The sequence below is a fragment of the Perna viridis genome, chromosome 12 (assembly GCF_037379345.1).
Source record: "Perna viridis isolate PV_CMFRI_1.1 ecotype Kerala chromosome 12, ASM3737934v1, whole genome shotgun sequence".
Taxonomy (NCBI): Eukaryota; Metazoa; Mollusca; class Bivalvia; order Mytilida; family Mytilidae; genus Perna; species Perna viridis.
The window spans coordinates 20,701,826-20,719,105 of record NC_142456.1 but is presented as its reverse complement, the minus strand read 5'-3'; the positions used below and the strand labels follow the sequence as shown (position 1 = coordinate 20,719,105).

Genomic DNA, 17,280 nt, shown 5'->3' with positions numbered 1-17,280 from the left:
AAATGTCTAACTGTATATCAAGATCAAAGTAAAAATTTCTTCATACGAGCGCAAAAAATAACGAAATCAAACTTAACGTTAGTATTTTAAACCTTTTATTAGCATGACAAGGATTATAAATATCATTATACTTACATGTAACCATTAGATATGGAAACAGTGCAACAATAATTTTCGGTCAATTTAATTGAGATCTGGAGCTAGCATGTCAGTAACTGCTATATATACATATACATGTACTAGTCATGCGTTTATTGATGCTTAATTTGTCCGCACACCGTACATTGAATTTGTGTCGCTTGTTCTCTAAAGAAAAAGTAAGCTGGTACCCGACTGACTACTCACTATTGTATCATAGTCGATATGAATAGTTAGAACCAGCTTAAATGACAAGAGTCTCCCAGGAGCCTGAATCTTTCACCTCAGTGATTATTCTTTTGCGTTCCAAGGGCAATTATAGCTCTAACAAGGAGTTGTCCAACAATTTTGACTCAAATAAGACATTGGTCGGACTTATCATAAGGATCATTTCATCAATTATAGTTGCATGGCTGAAACCTGCTAAAACATCATTTTTTCGCCCTTCAACTCCAATAAGGAATCGTCCAACAGCTTTGATCTCCAAATCCTTTAGTAGACCCTATTATAAAGATAATTTCAGCAGTTGAAAGTTTCTTTCTATCTATCATAGTTTTCAGGATATTGGCTGAAAAATGTAAAAATGAACGTCATTTTTCACCTTTCAAGGGCAATTACTCTAACGAGAAATCGTCCTACAGCTTTTATCTTTGCAGATCCCCTTCATAATGTTGTTGGCCTTATAATATGGATCATGTCGACAAGAAAAGAATTTGGCTAAGCCCAACGTATTTGGAGATACAATGTATAAGTGAAAAACTTCTGACTGACCCTTTTGTTCTGTTGTAGTAACAGCGGCCATGTTTTTCGACGAATCAAAAATCTCTACATCTGATATATGCAGAATACCCTAAGGAATGTTCATACTTAATTTGGTTATAATTGGTCTGGACGTTGTAGAAAAGAAAAAAGGGTAATAGCCCTATGGCTTTATTAACGGTTCGAAAGAAATCGTTTACTATATATACAGATACATGTAGACCTGAATACTATTACCCTGTCAGAATTCGGCTAAACCTAGCAGTTTTGAGATATATGCAAAAAATTTCTGTCTGACCCCTATATTCTTCTCATGCCATGTTTTAGTTCTATACAAAATACTCTAAAGTTACATTCATACCTATTTTGAAAGTTTTTAAAGACGACGATCGACGGACGCCAATGTTGAGCGATGGCAATAGATCACATAACCTAGGCCTATGGCCAGGTGAGCTAATATGGAGGGTAAGAGCTATAAACAAAACTTGTCGAATCTGCACATCCTTTGCGTCTCTCCCGCGCCAGAAACTTAACTTGTAGTCTTTGTTCTAATATGACGTCTTTAAAAAGCTTTGAGACCACAACTGTGGTTGATTTTCGATTGCAATATGAGCAACACGCCACTTTTGGGCGTGGCTTGTGTGTGCCCACCTTAATCATGTAAACAAAATACGCGTAGCATTCCGATGCGTATCAACTGTTTTCGTTCATTTCAGTGGTGTGAATGAACATCAAATTCATACTTAATAAAAATATTAAACGTTTTAGAAAATTTATATTTTATGACGTAAAATCACTTACACACGTACACGGTAGCACTCGTGATTACTGTGACCTTACCATTGAAATTCAGTTAAAGTTCCTCAATAGGAACAAGAAAATCGGCCAGACAGTTTGAACACTGAAAACAACTCAAATGCTTCAATTTCAATAAAACAAAGTTTGAATTGCAAGAAAACGCATAAGATAGCTCTTGACGGGTTAATTTATGTCCTGTAAGAAATCTTGAACATGCCCAGTGTATTTTGGTAGTGAATTACGTTACTTTTGAACACCCATGTTGAATAATAATAGTTTTATCATACAATTATTCAAAACTGTGCTTCAAATGATATCATTCGATAGATCAACAATACATTCACAACATACAACAAATATTTGTTCAAAAATTGTTACCTTTTTTAAGATATTCTATATTTTATAACATCTAATAAAAAATGATAAAACAAAATGAAATTGGAAAAAGTTATCTTTATTATTATTTGGAAATATAATTAGCAAATGATGAAGGCCAATTTAGCAGCATATTTCAATTCATACATCTTTTATGTGATGCATAGAAAACAAACGTGCATTCAAATTCAATTGGGAGGTATAAAAGTTGGCTTAACGGAAATGACCGACTTTGTAACGTAATTTACTTATAACAGTGTAATATACATTCCATGGCTTTCTCATGCTTTATTTGGAGCACATAACAAAATTGAAGGTTAAACACGAAAAACAGCTAACTGCAATATTTTTGCAAGTAATATTTGAAAAAAAACATAATATCTTAGTCATTTTTTGTCATTTTTATATACGCTACATGACGAAATATCGAAGTCTTCATTGGCATGTAATGAAACGATATGGTACACTTGGTTCGATCAATTGGTTGTTATGACAAATATTTCTGGTATACTTTCAAAACATAAGATGTTTGATCAACGATTGATCTTCTACCAGAAATTATTATAATGTCTAAATTAAATGTAACGTAAACAGAAACAACTTTTCGCTGATATTGTAATGTCACATGAAAAAGTAATCAAGGGAACCAAGATTCTAGCGGAAATTAAAAGAATGTAATCCAGGGGCAAAGCCCAGATACGGAAAACAGAACATAAAGTAACTAACATAATACATACAAAGTAACAAAAGCAAATGAGCAACTCGGGCTCCACTAAGAACTGGGAGCATGGACCAGGTGCACCAGTAGGGTAGGCGTCCTCTGCTTTTCCAGAAACGTCCGTCGAGTTGCTCATAAAAAGTCGAATCCGGGGTTGACAAAAGAGGAAAGGAAAACTATGATACGTTGAACAAATCAGTCTTCATGGTTCAGATGGATACCCAATAACGAACCACGAGTTCATGATGACGACCATAAAACTTCTGTAGTGATGTCTTCACTCTTGTAGCAACATAACCCTGTTCCAGAAGCCTAATTGCAAGAAGTCCAGCGTGATACAAAAAGTCTACGTAGTTACGGCAAGCTCTGGCATAAAGTTTGAGTTGTGATATGAAAACTCCATACGCAGGCTGAAGTGATGTTGTCAAAGATGAAAGGAAAGTTGACAATTCTGAATGAAAAGTCATCACGTTTCTCGTACAGTTTGGTCAATAGTTTTCATTTACCATCGATCTCTACATATAGGTCAAGATATGAGGCTAACTTCACAGTTTCTGTGGTATCCTATATCTCAAGTTCTTTGGGGGAAGATGCGAGGTATCAAATCCCCGAAACTAGGATTGTTTAAAGATAATACGTCATCTATATAGCTGAGAAATTGAAATTGATCGTTGTTATATCCTTAAAGGTGCATTATTAAATATTTTATTGTAGTTTTGCTTGAGTTCAATATATATACCTGGTTTTCAAGTGATCTGAATAAACAAAAAAAACAAAAAATAATTTACCTATGTCAGTTCACGAAGAAGCACATATTTCTGTATTGTGATTACTTCTTGCAATGATTAAATAGCTTTTGAATGGCTTTTGTTTTTCGAAAGTCATTCCTATCTTTGTTTAGCATTAATTCAATGTTTCTCACGACAAGTTGTGATGTAAAACCATTTTCTGCAATCAAAATACACAGTTTATAAACCGGTGAATTACGTTACAATGTTGTGAATTACGTTACATCGTAATATATACCAATACTTAATTTATATATCATACATAGCAATATACCATTGTCATAACATCTTACCAATACATGTATTCTCCATTTCTAAATTAAATTAAATTGAAAATCAATAATATCTAGATAATTGCACTTAACAGAAATTAAGGGCACTTACGACTAGAGGGTATGTTTACCTCAGGAACGCCTAAAAATTGTTCCCGTGTTACAACTTCTCTTCTAAAGGCTAAAAACCACTAATTCCACTTCCCATAGGCTTCTATGCTAATTTCACAATATTCAATGGCTTCTCTGGACTTTACCTTAACTTTAACCTGCAGATGACTATATATCAGCATGATTCTACACATGTCAGCTCACAATCCTCAGAATGGCATCTGGGGTTAGCAGACTTGCAGTGCAGTACTGGTCACCGGAAGTGAAGGGTCTATAAATAGCATGGGAAATCCCAGTGTTTTCACAAGATAGGGGTATATTTAAAAATCATTATGGAGATTAGGCTTCACATCACAAGAAGCAAAATGCACCTATAAAATGTACAGAAATGTTTTTCCTTTCAGAAACTGTTTAAATTTTTTAAATAAGATGAGAACTTTTTTCACAGCACTATGAGGAACAGGGGTAATTTCTGCGTAGGACTATTTTTGCGTACGTTCCAAATGCTCATTGGTTGAATTGGTGGTCTGTAACCTAAAGAGTCACTTTTTGTCTTAGAAAAGATAAATAACTATACAGGTATCTTCCTACACACATACTGAATGCATTTGCAAAGTTTCAGTGAAATGTGACAAGCACTTTTTTAAATATTTGATTTTTAAATATAGGGTAACCAAGTTGTGCGAGCAAAAAAGTGAAAATATTCTACCATACTGAAATGCATTAAATATTTGCAAAGAACTTTTTCTGACTTTTCAAATAAAAAATATCAATCACAACTTGTTTTTTAACAATATTAATGAAGAAATAGTTTTAAAAGTAATCATTTTCTGAGAAATTGGTCTATTTTTAAAAATTTATTTCTGACATGCCTCCCCCTTTTTCTTGATCACATGTCAAAAATCCTAAATCTTTAAATTTTCACAAAAGGTGATATATTTGGCTTTAAATTTGTAAATACAGTGTTTTCACATTAAAACATGACCAGTAAAGGGCACCTAAAGCAAAAAAAGTGCTCAATAATGGATTTTCCATGTTGCCATAGGGGAATGCTTATATGGCCTTAACCGCAGTAATGAAAGTGAGTTTTTCCTCATTTCTAACCTAATATTTGCTCAAATCTACACAAAACTTGATTTAAAGTGCTTATTACTACCATATTTAGGTAAATATAGCCCTCAAAGTTTAATATTTGATATTTTTACTAAATTTTCTACACTTTTTACAAGATAGGACATAAAAATCAGCCAAAAAGACCAATTTTCCATAATTTGGACCTATAACTTAAAAAAATGCATATTTTGAAGGATTTTTGTAGTGTATTCCTCTCATGGCAAAGTTAACAAGATCTTCAAGTAGTTTAAAGCTATTTCAAGAAACTTTTCATTTTGCCATGGCTTCAACTTAAGGCTAAAAACCACTAATTCCACTTCCCATAGGCTTCTATGCTAATTTCACAATATTCAATGGCTTCTCTGGACTTTACCTTAACTTTAACCTGCAGATGACTATATATCAGCATGATTCTACATATGTCAGCTCACAATCCTCAGAATGGCATCTGGGGTTAGCAGACTTGCAGTGCAGTACTGGTCACCGGAAGTGAAGGGTCTATAAATAGCATGGGAAATCCCAGTGTTTTCACAAGATAGGGGTATATTTAAAAATCATTATGGAGATTAGGCTTCACATCACAAGAAGCAAAATGCACCTATAAAATGTACAGAAATGTTTTTCCTTTCAGAAACTGTTTAAATTTTTTAAATAAGATGAGAACTTTTTTCACAGCACTATGAGGAACAGGGGTAATTTCTGCGTAGGACTATTTTTGCGTACGTTCCAAATGCTCATTGGTTGAATTGGTGGTCTGTAACCTAAAGATGTCCGTATGGTAAGCGATATCACAGATAATTGATTTATAGTTAATTTGTTCCGATAACAGTGTTTTTATCCCTTTAAATAAAATTACCGTATAGTAATTCACTGTATACTGTAACGTAATTCATGGATTTGTACTTGAGCAAGGATGTGAAAAAAATATACAACACGTGAAAAATCTGTTTAAGAGTAATTTATGAATGACATTGATGTTTGTATGAATAAGAATATGGAAAGTTTGCTACCACCATTAACAGGTGCAAGAGTAATCAAGGGAACCTAGGTTATAGCAGTAATCAAAAGAATGTAATCCAGGGGCAAAGATCAGACATGGAAAACAGACATATACAACAAAGAACATAAAGTAACTAAAATCATACATACAAAGTAACAAAAGCAACTCGGACTCCACTAAAAATTGGGAGCATGGACCAGGTGCACCGGTAGGGTAAGCAAGAGACACCGTAACGTAATTCACAATTAAATGCACATTTGGAAAAAAAGACAAAAATCGTGTATTTTTTCGATAAAAACATTGTCCTTTAAGTGTAAATCATTCATTTTGATCTTGTTTATAATTTTATGGTATTTTTTTTCTTACGTAGACTTACCGTATGTGTCAGTTATATTTGCATAACAGCTTCAGGAAAATTGTAACGTAATTCACTGTGTTTCATGGGACATCCGTATTTTGTAGAAAATTTGTTTTAAATCGTTTTCGGTGTAAAAATAACAGTTACAATTATGTTTTTTAGCCATGTTTTCCCTAGAAAACTTCTTGGGCGTTCTTCATTTGAAGTATTTTATATTTTTCTATGTATTTCCTTAGGGGAACCCTAATTTGTGACATAGGATGTTTGTCGATTGAGTCTTAGATATTTACCCTTTTTGTTCAGTGAACTGTAAACTATGTTTTCACAATCTGGCATAACCCTGATAGTAATTTGAACCCAAAGCTATATCAGGAAATAGCTTTTTTGTCTTTGAAAATAGCTTATGACTACGAAAACTGGCTTTGGCGCACCTTAACTGAATTTGAGTGTTACAAGCAAACAACTATTGCCATATCTAACATCGTTCTAAAACTGCAGACTCCGAGTGTAGGCAGGGGCGGATTCAGGCGGGGGCGTGGCGGGCGTGCGCTCCCCCCCCCTAAAATCTGCAAAGCATGGGTTGTCAGGGTAGATTTAGGCGTATTTAGGTTGAAACTTTAATTTCTCCCTTATTTTACCACAAAAGATATCTACATTGCACCCACTCTAGAATAATATTTAAACAAAAAATAACCTCGGAAATGTTTTGGCCTCGCTCCGCTCGGCGAAATTTTAAATGTGCGCCCCCCTCCCCAATCTAAAATCCTGGATCCGCCCCTAGTAGGAAATTTCCCATTGTTCATTAAAGGCTAAATATATAGAATGCCTTTCTTGTTTTTTTTGTTTTTTGTTTTTGCTTTTTTTTGCGTTTTATTTTGTTGTTTTTGTTGTTTTTTTCCACTGTTTGGTAGCGTAGGTGTTTGCCACTTTCGAAACATTCCCCATATCCAGTTCTTCCCTTTTTATAACTTCACTGCTCTTACCAACCAAGAAATAGAAAAAATCTACTGCATTTATTGTGGTTGCACATCCATTTACCGGGAGCCGGGATCAGGAGCCTGGACCAGGAGCCTACACTTATGCAGTTCGAAACGAGGGCTATTGAAATTTGAGATGCCACAAGAGGCTAGTTTTATTTGTTTTGAAAAATTTCAATGGATAATATGGATCATAATTGAGTTTTTTTAACGAATAAGCCACATATTCATACCCCGCGCAACGAAGTTTGTTGAGGGTATGATGGTTTTAACATGTCCGTCAGTCCGTCATTAGTTTTCTGGACTTTTTTCTTAACGCTTGCAAGATGTTGAGCTGTTTTTGGTATATGCAAGTTGACGTTTTGTTCTGCTCTGCTGAGTTTTACTGAAATAATAAGCCTTGGACTCAGCCATTCTCGCGAAAATAACAGTTTCCCAATTGGTCTCTCAACACTTTCAGATATTGAGCTAATTTTCGGTATGTGAATCTACAATCTACCATGATAATTTCTTTTTTTTCTTTTTCAAATACCCTTTATTTCAGAGTCTAATATGTGGACACATGAGATAAATAAGTCCTTTCATTGTCACTTCAATGATTCTTTATGATTGGGTCGTTTTATTTTCTTCTTCTTTGACGGTCGCCTGGAAATATTACGACATAACTAAGAGATTTTATGACACGGAACATTCTTTAAAATTCTATGAAACCCGTAACTCGCAATATTAGTATCCGACACAGAAAAAAAATGTTACTAACCTACGCTTACTGTAAAAGCTACTGATCGCATGTTCTTGAATTTTACTGTGCTACTTTAAAGACAAATTGATCGTCATTTGTAATCAGAATGGTGAATTTAAATAAATGAGTTTAATTTTGACAATTTACATGTACAACATCAAGCTTGTGTTTAGATACGTTTGAAAACGATCCCGATTCTTTCCTTCTATCTTAACTCTATTTTTGTAACTTGACGATTCATTTAAACAATCGATGTAAATTGATTCAGTACAAGAGTGCTTTGATTTATTTGATAGTTTGTTGTAGGGATGCTAATTAGATATCTTGTGCTTTTTCCCTCGACTATCCCCACACTTTTTCCTATTACCACATTATTTTGGTTTGATTTCTTTTACCAGTAGTGGACCAAAAGTGGGATAAAAATTTCACGCAGTATTTTGTCAAGAGTGATCAGCAAATATTATCATGTAACCCCTCTGGAACCCACTTTTCAATATCTGTGAATCCGCCCTTGTCTCATATATCGTATGGTTTTCTTTCTTCTAATATCGGAGCTCTCAAACTCAATGAACGGCCTTTGGCCGTTCATGTAATGTTTGGGAGTGGAGAGATCCGTTCATATATGCTTGAACGACCGAAAATGGCTGATTAAAATATTCAGGGATATTTCCTTTTGTATGGCTCTTTGGCAAGATATATCAGCGCAGCTTTCAATCATTTTACCTATTTCATTTTCTCTTTGTTTGTTTGTTTTTTATTTATTTTACGCACATTTGTTGTATGTTCACAAATATGTAACGCACTCTTCCCATACAAATGATTTTAAATTTCGGTCGTCTTACTTGTTTTCATATATATTTTATTCGTTGAATCGTGACTGGTCTTTTAGTTTTAATTGGAGGAAATTTCCAAATTTCTCTTTTTTTTCATAAAGAGTGCTCCCAAGACCATATCTTCGCTCAGATTTGCAATTATGCAAGAATAGAGGAGAATTATATACAGTTTTTGCACCCTTTCAGCATATCTGTTAGATGTCTACTACTCTTCTGTCATGGCCTGTCTCCATTCCAAATTGTCGTTATTACTTTCGTGTGCATTCATTCTTTCTTTCTCGTCAACATCTTCTGGTCTCTCTTTTCCGCTAAGCTTTTGTTATTTAGTATAATACAATTTACGAACAAAATATTCACGGTAATTTCGATTGCCGTCGAACATTTTTTAGTCTGCGTTCATTTACGTAACTCCTACCTTAATTTATGGTACGAATTTTCTTGGTCCGAATGATCGAAGTGAAAAAGCTTCATTCATTCAGTACTCTTGTCGATGTTTCATTTCCCCTTATACTTTAAACTCCCTTGAATTTCTGCATGCAAAATATCAAAATTTATGTATTTGTCGGAGGTAAGAAAAGCCATCAAGTCCTAGGTCAAAGCTATTTCCACAGTTTGGATGTTGTTCTTCTTTTCTGGGATCTCCTGTAGTTGGCGATCACAATACATGTATACATGTATTGTTAACAATACTTGTATATTAATTTTGTACAAGTATTCCTCTATGTATTGTCCATGTATTGTTACCTATAATTTACCTGTGCATCTAATTAATGGTTAGATTTGTATTATAATTATGTATTGTTTGTGATTTTGTATGCATTGACCCACATGGGTGTATTTTTGCAAATAAGGTATAATTATTTAATAATGTCTTGCATGGCTTCTGTAATGAAATATGGCTTTTGTAATGTAATATGGCTTTTTCTGTCAACAATTAAAGACTTTTTGTAGTTGATTCATACAATGAGACACAAAAAAAACAAAGTTATAATATCACAAATTTAATTCAGCACTGTATTTCAATCGACAAAATTGACACATGATAAATATTACAAACTCAAATGTTCATAAACCACAGCACTAATCAAAGAAAGTCTTAAATCTAGTAGCACAAATTTAATCTAGCACTATATTTCAATGGACAAAATTGACACATGATAAATATTACATACTCAAATGTTCATATACCACAGCAGTAATCAAAGAAAGTCTTAATATTGACACCTTATATTGACATGACAATCAAATATATGTATAATTAACAAATACACAGAAGCCATTAATTAATTAGCCAAACAAATAATTATGAAAAAGGTTAGGTTTTCAAAGAAAATCAACAATGCAAGTAATTAACAAATATAAAGAAGCCATTAACATGCCAAACAAAGGTATATATTTTTTTATGAAAATCAACAATACTTGTACAAAATTAATATACAAGTATTGTTAACAATACATGTATACATGTATTGTGATCGCCAAGTACAGGAGATCCCTTTTCTGTTTATAAATTCCTCCTCTGATTAAATTTTTCGTTATAATACAATAAAATTCCTTATCATGTGTCAACGTAATCTCTTTTGGGATTCGGCGCTGGAGATATTTTTTGTTTTCACCACCAGCGATCGCTGGTGGTCATGGTCAAATGAAAAAATATCCCAAAAGGGATTAGTGACAACCATTTAAGACTTAAAGTACATGTACATGCTTGTGAAGCACTGTAAAAATTAAAGTATAAAACATACACAGTAAAAAAATGGAACCCCTTCCTTGTTTGAGTGTGGCTATTGAAGCACTTTACATGTACACATGTGGAAATTTTTGTCCCAAGATGACATAAAATTTTCCAAGTTTCCTGAAAGATATTAGCAGCTTGGATAAATGATTCTGTGGGTGGCAAAATAGAAAAATTGCCTCGGACATTGAATCCCAAAAGCGATTATTTACATTTTGTAATTCTACGTGTAGTCTGAAGACAAACTTCTTTACACTTCACTTGTTTCAATAACTAATCGAGAATTTGTAATTTAATTTGATCACTTGCAATTGCACCTGGATTTATCTTTATTTACATTGTAGCTTTATGTTTGTTTATACATGTACAAGTAATTAATATGATTTTAGACCCTGACTTATGTACAGAGAATGGGATGTCAGTAAAGATGACAGGGCTTAATCTAGAAGGAGAATGGAACAAACACTGCTCTTTATTTGTGCTCACTTCACCCTTTTGTGTTTGATAAGGAGAAGTTTTTTTGTAATAGATTACATACATGTAGACAAAAATGTCAATATTGTTATTTTTACCAGAATTTACCAAGACTTCTCCTAGTTATCAATATTTAGAGACGGAGTTCCCTTCTTTGTTATAGGAAAATAAAGTTCCATACCTGTTAACCTTTCCACATTTAGAGGGAGACTCACACAATTTAAATCAGTGATAATTTGGAATCTCCCACATGACAAGTATGCCTTGAAGTTGTTTGAGGGTTTTTAGTTAAAATTACAATTTTCTGTAAAAAATACTTAATAATAATAAAACATTTGTTTAGTTTTAAGTAAAAATCTCCCACATTTGACGTTGGAGGGTGCTAATCAATGGTAATCTGTCCATGAACTGTTTCAAATGTTAACAGTTACATCTATGTACAATGTATATGTAGTTCCAACATACATGTAGCTGCTAATATATTCAAGGTAGACATGACTAAAATTTCAATCAAGAATGTAGAAAGTTGCATTCATGGCGGATCTGTTATTCAGAGTTGTCTCTCTTGCTATTTGTATGGTGTTAAGAAAAGAATTGAAAGATTGTTGACATACACGTTTTCTTATTTGATTTAAAATATTTAATTTTTTTCGTGAAGTTTTTTTACAGATAAAACCTTATTCTTATATATGAGCCATCTTGGTTTCCAGGAAATTGATGACAACAGAAATTTGGTTCCAGAAACTCGACCCTATTAATCCCATACCAACCTTTACTTTTTCACAAATTTCTTAAATTTTTTTTTAAGTATTGTTTCTGATTTTTCTAAGTGTTTGATTATTGGCATATTGCTGAAATCGTCAACAAATAATGTTTAAAAGATTTATAACAAAAACATATTGGATTGACATTGAAAACATATTCTAATCATTTCTAAAAGTAATTATGATTGTATTTTCAAGGCTATAAATAGTTGATGAAATGGAGCTACCAGACAGAAATACTGACTACAGGGACCAGTCCTACTGGGACAATAGGTATCAGAAAGAGGAGGTTTTTGATTGGTTCTCAGATTATGAAGCATTTAAACATTTACTTCAGGAAGATATCAAGTATTCTGATAAAATCCTTATCTTAGGTATGAATAAAAAGAGTAAGATAACATACATTTGTATTTGAGTTACACTCAGGAGTTGGTGCAAACAAACATTTTTTTTCTGACAATTATCTTATAAATTAAGCCAAAGTTAGTGGGTCATTCGAATTCTTACTTCACTGAACAATTTTGGTTATGCATAAGTTGAGAGATTTTCTTTCCCTATTGTGTAGGTATTGGACAATCTGTACCAAATTCAATTAGGCTGTCTCTGCTGTTAACAGGTATTAAAATTCTTCAAAGAATTATTGGAAGTCAAACTACTGTTCATATACATGTATTATCATTATCAAAATTGGTAGTCAATGTTTCTCCTACTGGGGAAAAACAATATATTTGAGAGGAATTGCATGCTTTCATGTTGTTTGTTGCTTTTTAAAAATGTACGTATGCTAGCACATGATCACAAATAGTTCATTCTTCTGTTGTTTTTTTTTTCAAATTAAATCCTTGCTCCTCCTTCATAAAAATCAAACAATTGTTCCCCTAAAAGTGTTATTGACTTTTCAACAGGTTGTGGTAACAGTCTTATGAGTGAACAAATGTATCAGGATGGTTACTGTAATATTGTGAATACAGACTATTCAAAGGTTGTCATAGACAATATGAGAAATAAATGTCAATGTCAATACCCTGAGATGACCTGGGAAGTGATGGATATCCTTCACATGACCTATGAACCTGAAGTGTTTGATGTAGTGCTTGAGAAAGGGACCCTGGATGCATTGATGGTACATGAGAAAGATCCATGGAACATTAGTGAAGAGACAGAGAAGATGATAGAGTCTGTGCTGCTCCAGGTACTGTGGATAAAAGTTTTTTTTTCCTTTATTTTATGATATTGCCAGACATGAATCCAAAAAAAATGAGTGCCTGGTGTGTGCCCCTCTTAAATTTGGATAAAATGGGACTAGGGTTAGTTATCTGCTCCAGGTACTCTGTTTAAAAGTTTTTTTTTGCCTTTATTTTATGATATTGCCATACATGAATCCAAGAAAAGGAGTGTGTGGCATATGCCCCTTTTAAATTGGGAAAAACTGTTTTGCATGTTCATGTAATCTTAATTTTTCACAAGTTATACTCTATTTTTGCCATGCTCCTTTAAATGGTATTAAATTACAGTACATGTATCTTGTACAGAAATAATGATCATAAGTTGGTAGGTAAAATATAGTAGTAGAATCCATCCCTTGTATCTCTACTGAAATATGTTACATAGAAAAAATAACTTTGAAAGGGAGATAATAATCCGTTCATGTAAATTTAAGAGTTTTCATTGGAACAAATCCAATATACAACTATATTGAACTTGCCTTAAGTTCAAGATTATTAAATCCACATATTGTATTTTGTTGAAAATAAAACAAATGTAAAATAAAACCAATTAAATGATGTTTAAATCTATTACATTATGTAAATAGGTGTAAAAATTCACAAACGAAATAACGGAATCCCTAAAATACATTGTCCGCATTGTGGTCACGTGATGCGATCATGGATTTAATAGATTGGTTTGACAGATCGATGACCGATCAGAAACTGATTGGTTATTGATGACTGATCACAATTTTGGGTGTGTGGATCGGTTCAGGTACTTGCGCATGTATATACATATTGTAAAAGTATTATTGTCTGTGGGTTACTTGTTTTCATGGTTTTCATTTATTTGGCAAACCATGACATTTAATTCTCAAAAAAAGGAACGTTAACATTCATTTGCATATATATTGATTGAGGTGTCTAATGCACCAATTCAAAAACCTACGAATTAATGTTACTCCCCTAGACCATGAAAGTTGGTACCCACAAATAAAAGAACTTTTACAATACATGTACATTGTACCTTAATACATGTTTCACCACACCTATAATACTTGTGCTCTTTTTAACGAGGTGTATACACAGTTGAACTTTAATAAGTGTCACTTCCTTGAAAAAATGTATGAACTTTAGAAGCTCAGCTTTAAATCGTAGAAGTTTAGTATTATATTGTAACCCTTGTATCTGTTTGTTTTTTTCAGTAATGTATTTTTGAATCATTCTTTTGGTTTCCAGAAACAGAGGTCTACAATATTATATGTGTGTTTCCCATTTCCCATTTATTTCATTATTTTTTGTTTTGCATTTTAACAACTTTCAAGAAACTGTTTGTAGTTGAAAAAAAATAGGTTGGAAGGGAAATAGGAAACACTCAACTTATTTATAGGACCTAATTAAAAAATCATGTTTGAAATTTTTTGGAACACATGGGTTTTGTGATCAACAAGTTGACCTATGAGAGGAAGTCAGTAAAATGATATCTTTAATTTCTTTAATTACAGGTGAAAAAAGTACTGACGAAAGCAGGAAAATTTGTTTCAATAACATTTGCACAGCCACACTTCCGTAAACCTCATTATGCCAGAAAGATATTTAACTGGTCTGTTGAACAGAAACATTTTGGTGACAGTTTTCATTACTTTTATTATATGATGCAAAAAGGGTGTACACTCAGTGATAAAGACATAGAAAAAGAGATTGAATTGAAAGAACAAAAACGCAAACAGAAATCAGAACAGAATATGCCTGTCAAATTCCTTGATAATGAAGACAATGATAGTTTTTTAGGCTTTATTGATGTGTAGCAGCATTAGAATTACAGTAAAATCTGTCTGGACTGAACCTTATTTGGACTTTAAAGTGTGCTTGTTAAAGGATGTAGACCTTGCAATTGGGCAAGGGACTTTCCTTTGAAACAGAATGAAATCAAATAAGTTACTTTGATGCTTACATGTACATGAGATTGATATAAAATGGTGAATACCAACGTTCCAATGATTTGCAAGAGTTGAGTCCCTTTCCCTAGGTGTACCTTCATAAATAAATAATTGGTTTACATTTTTTTTTTACCAATGCTCAGTATATGGGTCTACATTTGATTTGAAGGAAAGGGAGTTTAAACACATCTGGTTTAAACAGGTTTTTTTTTTACTTTTCATTGTTCAGTTTAGACAGGCTTCACATTTTCCCAAATTTAGTCATTTTTTGCCTAAAATATATTCAATATATCTAAAAAACAACAAAAAAACTATTTAAGTTTATCCTGAAGCATCTGTGACATAGATATTGTTTGACTGCTAATACAGGGAAAGAGTGCTGGAAATTTTTCCTGCCACTTTCCCATAATCCATTTCAACTGAATTTGACTTTTCAATATCTGATAGGCAAATTTTACAAACACTTCGATGTTTATTTCTGGTGATTATCAGGTATAATTAATTGGATAATGCAATAAAATCTCTGCGTTTTTTTCCCTTCATGTGCCACACCTTATATACATTTTGACCGATTCTTAGACAGAGAAGTACATGTACTTAAAATTCTTCTTGTCATTTTTTCTAGATATCATAATAGATCTTAGTTTAAACATATTTATTCAAGTATATAAACACAAGCAAATACTGTGTACACATTTATATACAAACTCATGGTAAGATTCGGAAAGAAGCTAAATAGCTTTTGTTCAGCATTTAGAATATTTGAGCCATATAACAATACATTTACTCTAATAGGTACATCAAGTGCCAGAGAAAATATGATTTCATTTCGTAATAAAGTATTTTTGGGACAAAAGAGCAAAAAATGGGAAGTTGATTCGACGTGACCACAGGTGCAATTAGGGGAATTAACAAGGTTACGACTGAACAGATGTTCGTTGAGTGAAGCACTGTTCATTCGCAGTCTGGCATGTAATATTTGCCCTAGTCGTGTACTAATAAAGTAAAGATTCGGGCATTTTATCAAATGTCCCTTAATCTTATTTCTAAAAATGTTAATGGAACTAGAACTCCTGGTATACCGAGGAAGTTTGTTCCACAGTTTAACTGTTGCTGGCAGAAAGTATTCAGAGTAAAAGTTAGTTCTCGTGCGAATTTCTAAAATATTTTGTGATTGTCTAGTATAATGTTCATGCAAGGAATCAACCGAGTTTGGAATTAACGATTGCAAATACTCTGGAGTTTCCTTGTTGATAATCTTATATAATAGTATGAGTCTATGTTTTCCCTTCTGCCCGAAAGTTTTTCCCATCCCGTTTCCTTACACAGTTTATTGATAGAATTTAATTTGGTCCCTCCCGTCAGAAATCGCATAGCTTCTATCTGAACATTTTTTAGCTTGTTAACTAAGGACATTGTCGAATTGTCCCAAATAACATCACCATATTCTAAAATTGGCCGAATAAATGAAAAATAAAAAAATAAATAATGATTCTTGTCACTTTTTGTCGCCAATTAGTGAGACTGGTATTACTTAGTTTAGTTTATACATATATTATTGTCAAGCTGAATGCTTGATTGATTGATTGCTGTGTTTTAATGCCGTTTCGGCGACCAGGACCATATCATCGCAAGAACATTTATTAAAAGCAAGATCGAAGTCTCTTCATAAAATAGCAAAATTAAAACAAAATGCTATTTACATCTAAAAAGGTACGTAAAAGGTAAATTTAAGACAAAATACATATAGAAACATTACTTCGATAAATGTTATTGTCAAAACATCGACAATGGGTTCAGGCGCAAGTTATCGAACTTAGCACACCATTCCCTTTAAACTTGATACATTATACATTACCAGACAGTAATATACATTATTTTACGCTGAGATGAACATGTATTGTGAAAGAAAGAAGAAAACAAGCGAAAGATGATAAAATTAAAAAAAAAGAATGAAATATAATGAAATAAAGGGTGATCAAGAAAACTAAGATTCTAGCGGGAATCAAAAGAATGTAATTTAAGGGCAAAGACCAGACATTGAAAACAGACAAACACAACAAAGAACATATAATGAATAAAATAATGCATACAAAAGTAAATGAGCAACTCGTATTCCACTAAAAACAAGGAGCATGGAACAGGTGAACCGATAGGGTGAGCGTTCTCTGCTTTTC

The 17,280-nt window shown here is 33.0% G+C and overlaps 1 protein-coding gene across 1 annotated transcript; it reads left to right on the top strand.

Moving 5' to 3' along the window:
* Positions 1-9,452: 9,452 nt before the first annotated feature.
* Positions 9,453-16,595, top strand: LOC148601640 (EEF1A lysine methyltransferase 4-like). Its single transcript, XM_088555884.1, has 4 exons — positions 9,453-9,550; positions 12,154-12,329; positions 12,861-13,147; positions 14,669-16,595. Exons 2-4 carry the CDS (start codon positions 12,173-12,175, stop codon positions 14,969-14,971), a joined length of 747 nt encoding a protein of 248 aa, XP_088412010.1. The 5' UTR covers positions 9,453-9,550; positions 12,154-12,172; the 3' UTR covers positions 14,972-16,595.
* The last annotated feature ends 685 nt before the right edge of the window (positions 16,596-17,280 follow it).

Excerpts from the sequence above, each read along its gene's own strand:
- LOC148601640 (XM_088555884.1), top strand. The coding sequence starts at position 12,173 with ATGGAGCTACCAGACAGAAATACTGACTACAGGGACCAGTCCTACTGG. Across the intron at positions 12,330-12,860 it reads TGATAAAATCCTTATCTTAG|GTTGTGGTAACAGTCTTATG; the intron begins GTATGAATAAAA and ends ACTTTTCAACAG. Across the intron at positions 13,148-14,668 it reads TAGAGTCTGTGCTGCTCCAG|GTGAAAAAAGTACTGACGAA; the intron begins GTACTGTGGATA and ends CTTTAATTACAG.